The 7697-nt window shown below is 44.2% G+C and overlaps 1 protein-coding gene and 1 long non-coding RNA gene across 4 annotated transcripts in view; one reads left to right on the forward strand and one right to left on the reverse strand.

Annotated features, from left to right (window-relative positions):
• Positions 1–754: 754 nt before the first annotated feature.
• LOC123077952 (uncharacterized) overlaps positions 755–7697 on the forward strand; it is a 7739-nt gene continuing 796 nt past the window's right edge. The window contains exons 1-2 of one of the 2 annotated variants that reach the window (XR_006436943.1): positions 755–2241; positions 3597–3724. Coding sequence is in view for 1 of the 2 variants with exons in the window: in XM_044500335.1 (XP_044356270.1) it covers positions 1139–2241; positions 3597–3669 (1176 nt within the window). In the remaining variant the exon portion in view is untranslated. Of the gene's footprint in view, positions 2242–3596; positions 3842–7697 lie in introns of those variants that run through there. The other variant, XM_044500335.1, reaches the window with a different exon arrangement.
• LOC123077953 (uncharacterized) overlaps positions 5463–7697 on the reverse strand; it is a 2895-nt gene continuing 660 nt past the window's right edge. Inside the window, exon 2 of one of the 2 annotated variants that reach the window (XR_006436945.1) lies at positions 5463–5968. This is a non-coding gene — a long non-coding RNA (uncharacterized lncRNA). Of the gene's footprint in view, positions 5979–7697 lie in introns of both variants that reach the window. The other variant, XR_006436944.1, reaches the window with a different exon arrangement.

A 7697-nucleotide genomic window follows, 5' to 3' on the forward strand; every position in this document is an offset into this window, starting at 1 on the left:
TGTTTACTGGAACAATTCTTCAGCCAAAACAAACATTCAAGAAAGCAGGAACATTTTCCATACAAATCTGTTCAACTCTGCACATGTACAAGTACCACTCAAGTCGGACCAATTCTGCAAATGTAGAAGTACAAACTAGAACAGTAATTCAATCATAACATTCATTCAAAATGCTGCTGTAGCTTCTCTCTTTTTACTCTGAAAACATTCGTACATCAAGACACAATACAAGCAGCAGAGCAGATGGCCCGCAGAAGCCTTGACGAGGCTGGCTTCGTGGCCTCGGCAGCTCGGCGGCGTCTACGGCGCCGGCTCAGCAGCTCCACGGCCTCGACGGCGCCGGCTCCGCAGCTCCACGGCCTCGATAACTCCGACGCATCGCGCCCTGGACGAGGCAGCTGCTGGCTCCGCTGCCTCCACTGCTAGGCGCCCTGACACCTGGACGAAGCGGGGTTTGTCTGCCGCCTCCACGGCTAGGCGGCGTCCCGTCCTCCCGGAGCTGCTCCTCCCCGCCGGCGAACCCTAAGGCGAGGCGAGAGTTCCTTTTTTTTAACGAGACGAGAGCTCAGGCGACGAATCGATGGGTGTCGTCCTGTTGGGCCGGATGGGCTGCTTGTGTTCGTGTGGACACGAACGAAAGAGAAGGAAAGAGCGCACCTCACACGAGTCGTCAGATCGCCAACGGACGGCGCAACGCGTACTACTTCCCTCGGCAGTAGATCGATCTAAGTCAGAGGATCTCGTTCCCTTCGCAGGCCGCCGCAACCAACAGCGGAAGGCATTCTTCCACTCTCCCCTGAATCATCAAAAAGAAAAGAAACGAGACCTTCCTCTCGAGACGAACCCTAGATCCGAACTGACCTTCCGTCAGCTTCCTGTTCCGTGCGACATGGAAGCTCGTCGGCGTCTTCATCCGCCACCCGGTGCGGAGCTCTCCCGCCCTCACCCTCGCTGGGTGATGCTAGATCGCTTCGTCCACTACAAGGCGTACGCTGGTGAGGCTGTTGCGGAGGAGGTAATGGACGGCACGCAATCGGCGATCTCCTCCACCTGCACCAACATAAGCATCGCCGTCTCTCTCAGGGTTGCTGAACCGCCCGCTGTGTCCCGTCTCTACCTCCACTGGCCCGAGTGATTCATGACGGCGTCGTTGAGCCAGGTGAGTCAGCCGTTCATCATCGCGGCTCACGGCCGCTCCATACTTTTCCAGGCGTATGCCCCCTTCGTTGGAGATAGATGTCCGGCATTCTACTATTACCCCATAGACTATTTCCTCTACACAGCCTCTGGCTCAGAGAAGTCTCCTTGTCTCATGCGACTCCCGCCTTGCTTCGATGGTGGGGACAAGAACCCGGACGTGGATTTGTACTTCCACCCGTACCGTCTCCAGCAGCTGCGATCTATGTGGCGTGATGACATTGGCCTCCTTTGCCGTGGCAAGGGGGAGTTCGTGGTGGCGCAGCTCACATTTGGCGGCCAGCTCTGCGTGCTACACCGTAAACCTGGGGAGGAGGAGGGCGACATGAATTGGAGCGTTGAAAATATGCCCTTACCTGACGGCGATGACATCCCAAACCTGCTGTGTGGTTCGTGGCAAACGGACGCCGTCGTCCCCTATGGTGGTTGTTACCTGTGCTGGGCGGATTGCTACCTGGGCTTGCTTTTTGTCGGTGTCATTGACAAGCGGACGAAGCCCCCGTGCTACGTCCCCTTACCTGATGGTCTGGATTCCAATTGTCTGTGCATTGACCCAGGGTATCCTGACCCGGCCCGTCGTGTCTGTGTCTCTGAGTCCGGCTTGATTAACCTCATATGTGTTGGTGATCGTGCTGGCTGCAGTGTGTGTGCCAGTTCTTATTCTGCTTTCACTATCACAGTATGGACTTTCACCAACTTAAGGGAAAAGAAATGGATGAAATGTTTCACCATGGAAGACAGCAAGTTCTGGGCTGCTCTTGATTTTGACAAGCGTCTTCCGCATGTGCTACCAGAGTTCCCTACCATCAGCTTGGTTAAGCCTGATGTTGTTTCCTTCCGGTTGAATGGTGGTAATAAACTTTTCTGGCTGATTGAGATTGACATGAAGAAGGAAGTGCTGGGGTCAACCAGTCTCTACATCTTTGAAGAAGAAGAAGAAGAAGAGAAATGCTCCACTGACATGGCCCACTGGAGATCATTTCCTGGCTACTTCTTTGTTCCCAGCCCGTTCACCCGATACTTGGACCAGCATGCCATCAGAAGGTAACATTGCCTCATGTTCATCTCTGCCAGTATTTACTCTTGGCCTCACCATTAATGTGAAATGTTACCACTTGGTAGTATTAGCTAGGAAAGTATTACTTGTTATTGTTATTTGTGTTCTTGTAGATTTTGAAATTCAACGAAGTAAGGTGTTTTGTGGCTTGGCAAATTAGCACATCAAATTAAGATAACAAAATCTAAAACTCAGTGACTAATCAATCATGTGAACTGTGGTTTACTATGCAAAAACATAGCAAGACACTCTCTAAACGGGCTGGTCAGTTCTGCAAATGATGAGTTCTAATTCAAATAGTAATCTGTGATTATACTTTTGGCATCTGTTTTAGACCCGTGATTTGTCTGTTTTACTGGCGTCCAGTTGGGTGTTAAACATGTACAATTTGCCATGTGCTCTCAAATTGTCACTAGATTTGGTAAGCACGATCTATGTAGTTTGCTCGGCTAATAAAAGGAAGTCATGCCGTTGAACTATATTCGTTTTGACTTTGGAGAGGCAAGCAAGTACTGTCAAGTTTTATACTTATCTATTTTTGGTTCCTTCCGGATCTATCAGAGCCGCCAGAATATGATAGTTTATAGTATCATGTTTGTGTTCACACTATCACATGAGTGAGGACAAATGTTGAATACTACTGCATGTTGTTTACACTACATGAGTAACAATTCTACGTATGCTAAATAGCATTAATCATCCTCTTGATGCATTACGGGGCTGTTTGGTTTGAGCCAATGCTGGCCTTGCCAACCGTTGGCTTGCCAAATAATCGGCGATCGTTTTGGCTGCCCACTGATTGCCAAAAGGTTGGCAGGAAAATGAACTAGCATACTGTGAAGGGCTTGGGAAATTTTGTCATCCATCCAAATGAGTACCAGGGGCTGGCTCAACGCCAATTTTTTGGTGGGGCGCATGATGGCATCAATCGAAACAGCCCTTACAAATTGACAACACCGTTAATGTTGCAGTCTAGAGCCAATCAGCCTATCAACATGTTCGTATCACTAGCTCCACAAATGAGCTATGTTGAGTTGAATCAACTTTTATTGTAGTCAATCAGAGCTGATAGATAGTATGTTGTAGGTTCTGAACTAGTCATGCAGATGTTAGTTCCCAAATCTACGGCACTCATGCTGTAAAGACTATTTTGCAAAGTCAATGAAATCATGGTTATAATTATTGATGTGGCTTGGTCTACCTGTGCTATTTGTTCAGACAGCTTGCTGTAGCGTCTGGCCTAGGGTTGTATATTGGTGCTTGCCACCTACCTGAATGATTTTGTTTCTGTAACGAGCTGCATTGGTTTTCTCGCGGTCTAACTTTGATTCGTTTGCTGCAGTCTGGAACTCAGCGAGAAGTTACAGAATATAAGACTTGAGCAAGCTAAAGAAAAGAGATTTGTTGAAGAGTGAAGAGCTTATGCTAGGAATTGTTCGGCAGATAGAAGAAACCAGGAATACTTTTTAGGGCACCGCTAGGAATCAGACTACTGATAGTCTACTTCCTATCAGACCAGTCGGTAGCCATTAGACTAAAGAGACAATATCAGGTGAAAATCCCTTCTTCAGTGGAAGCTTGGAAACTTGAGCGCTGGCCGTTGGATCCTATATGCATGGACTAGATCCACACATTACTGCTACTTAGTATTTGCATTAGAACGCCCGCTGGCAGCGCTGCTATTTTGCAAATAGCCCCTCAGTGTTAGTAGAATTAGAACTCTATCCAACAAAACTCTGCCCAGACAAGAGAAGTATGTACAGGAATGGATACTGCAAACAGAACACTTGCAGTTCTATCAAAATCTTGGGCGACTAAGGCACGTTTAAGTACAGAGGCAGTAAAAGGGATCATCATAAGACAAATCTGGGGCGTCCAAATATGCAGGCACTTGCAGTCTCTACTAGCCAAATTAGCATAACTAAGATCCATCAGTTTAACAACCACCACTTGCCTCTCGCTGTAGGTTAGGTCTTTTTTCATGACGATGAACAACCTCTCTGGTTTCAGTGCATTCTCCTCGATGAACTGAAGGAAATCAAACTCGTTATGATTCCCTTGTTGCTCACACAAAGACAAGACTTGATGTGTGACGGGACAGACTCAATATGAATGTTCTCCTGCCATAACTTGAGACTAAGGTTGCTAGCGGATTGACATGGTTGGCCAGACAGTCGCCGGAGAGGAATCACCCACATCGCTCGCTGGTCCTGCACGGAACGAAGGTTCGTGCTGTAGGAAAGCACCATCTCCCCACAACTCTCCTAATCCTAGCTGTTAATGGGGAAGAAATTTGAATCGGGATTGGCTGGCTCCATAGGAAAAGGAACGGGATGGCTCAGCCTCCATTGGGGATATTTCTGTACCGATGTACAGGATTGTTGTCAGGTTCTATTTGCAATCTGTACAACTTTTCATCTCAGAACGCACATTCCCTATCCAACGGCACAAGATCAGGTTTCCGTGCTTTCACTGAATGTATGGTTTTCACTAGATATGTACTCTAGACTAAAAGCATTCCGGTCGTCCGAGCTACTCCCTCCGTTCAGAATTACTTGTCTCGGAAATAAATGTATCTAGAACTAAAATACGTCTAGATACATCCATTTCTGCGACAAGTAATTCCGAACGGAGGGAGTAGTACCTATGCTCCGTGCATGGTAGGTTAATTTACTTGGTTATAAATGCCTGCTTTATTGGTAATTACTCCCGTAAGTGTTGCTGCTTCCTAATTGATGTTCCACAATCTGTGATTTGTTTCCTAAAACGACTTCCTAAAATTATATTCTCGCAAATAAATAATCAAGCAGCTAATTCTGATATTTCTTAAGATGTGTTTCCTTACTGGTAACATGATTTTAATACTACGGCAGCATTCTTCTTGACTAATGGAAGCATCATTTTCTGACGAATTCAATACCACAGAAGCATTCTTCTTGACCAATAGAAGCATCATTTTCTGACGAGATTTCAATACTACAGAAGCATTCTTCCTGGCTAATAAAACGTGCTTCCGCCTACCAATGAATTGGGTTCCCTGATGAATTAAACTTGCTATAATTGTATTGGACATTTTACGTAAGTGATGATTTGTTTTACTCTAAAAACATGAAAATTGTGTTTCCGTCAAGTAGAAAATTTCTTCTAAACAAACAAAACATTTCCATAGAAAGAATCATTATCATGAGTAAACTTGCTTCAAACAATATACTTCCATATGAATGTGCTCAATTTTTTTTCAAACAAATATGCTTCTTTGAGAAACAATTTACATCGAATCGTTCCTTACAAATTGGATATTCTCCCACTAGTTTCCTTACTTGCTTCTGTACGGGATGTGACAATGCGGCCCCTCAAGCTGGCCATTGGTGCTACATGCTTCCTACTAGCTTCATGTTCGTTCACTTTCGTGAACATTTACAAGCAGGCATGTCATTTCCTGTTTCCAAGCAAAAAATACCTACTACTTGCTACATGTTTGCTCCGTGAAGCTTAACGAAGCAGCCGTGTTGCTTGCTAGGAAGCAAGCAGGCCCATTGTCTTGAGCTAGGTTCTCATTGCACCAGTAGTCTTCATCACCAATGGACGTTTTGCCACTAGTTTCCATTGCTGATTCGCCTGCTTGCCGCCGTGACTCATTTGCATGTTGTGCCCCCTTATCTTTGAACTCCTCGGTCCCACTGATTAGGATGTCAGCCAGGCGGCGTCGATGACCTTTGAGCACCTCCAAAGCATAAAATTTGTAGGTATGATGCAGAAGAATAGAAGATAGGAAGCAACAACTAGTACCGGAAAGAAGCTTCAAAATACACGTATAAAAGCATTGGATACTTTAGAACGAATATTTCGAACCATAGGAAGCATGGATATTTCGAAGCATCAATTTCATGGTATTTCAAGGTAAGTCATATCTAGTGAAAGCATATAAAATTGACAATGCTTGCCGCCAACATGCGGGCACATCATTTTGTGATTTGCAAACAATTTCACTCCAAATTGATTGGTTTTTATTAGTTTACACACATAAAAACGAGACAGAACATGATAATAACATACGATCAATTCGAATAAATTGCAATGAATTAATAGTGAGATTGTATACTAAACAAAGAACAAAAAAGTAAGAACAAACTAGTGGAGGCCGTTGCTGGTTCACCAATCGACGGGTGCTACTCCAACAGCCGGTCCAACCTCCATGCAACCTAGTGATGCAACGAATGTTGTGGAGATGGTGGGCACAACCACCTAATGTTGGTATGCTGGCACCGATGAGGTCACCAGCGGCCGCATCATGGGGCAGCTCGGCACAGATTTGCTTGTATGGAAAAAAGACATTAGAAATAAGAAAGAAAGCTTATTTGCTGACTGAGGCAGACAAGAATGTGGCAACGGAGGCTGCATGTGTTGTGTCGCCAACATACATACTAAACCCATTGTTAGTCATTATGTGATCAAGGCACGGAAGCATTTTTCTAGATGATGGTAGCAAAATGAGTACAATGTAGGAACACATGGGTATAAAGCTGGAAAAAAATGCAAATAGTGCATTATTAGTGTTGGGTGGAAGCATGTAATTTTGCAACATGGAAAAAAAATGCCTTATTAGTGTTGGGTGGAAGCATGTAATTTTGCAACATGGAAAAAAATTGCCGCCAACTGTGGATGCATATGTTTAGAAGCACCCATCTAACAGAATAGGCTGGAACATTTGCACGGAAACATAATAAAAACAAGCTTTTTAATAGTAATTCTAACAAACAATCCTCAACGCATATATTTGGTACAATAATTCTTCCATTTTTTAGATGTATGAAGCTGGAAATACTATAAATAGTGCATTATTAGTGTTGGGTGGAAGCATGTAATTTTGAAAAATGAAACCAAAAACTTTGCCGCCAACTACAGATTGGATGCATATATTTGGAAGCACCCATCTAACAGAGATTGGCTGGAAAATTTGCACGGAAGTATACTAACAAACAAGAGTAATTCTAACAAACAACCATCGACGCATATATTTGGTACGGTAATTCTTCCGTTTCCCAAGATGTATGAAATTGGAAGTATAGCAAATGGTGCATTATTAGTGTTGGGTGAAGCATGAAATTTTGAAAAATGAAACTAAAAACTTTGCCACCAACTGCAGATGCATATATTTGAAAGCTCTTTATGCAGGAAGCAACGAAACAATGTTTTGTAAGCATTTTTCAACATCATTTGAAGCATGAATACTGGAACTACGGAATAGCCACGATTGCCTACCTACATAGCTATGGGTTATCGAATTATCAAAGAAGCTCAACCAACAAGGCTACAAAACCTACAGAAACTTTGATGATAAATAACCTAACACATGACACCAAAGGACTACTCGACTGTTGGATGAAATAGAAATAAAATTACACGACAGAATTACAAATCGGTAGATGCACTGCAATACCTT

This window comes from Triticum aestivum, chromosome 3D (genome assembly GCF_018294505.1).
Source record: "Triticum aestivum cultivar Chinese Spring chromosome 3D, IWGSC CS RefSeq v2.1, whole genome shotgun sequence".
NCBI classification, from domain to species: domain Eukaryota; kingdom Viridiplantae; phylum Streptophyta; class Magnoliopsida; order Poales; family Poaceae; genus Triticum; species Triticum aestivum.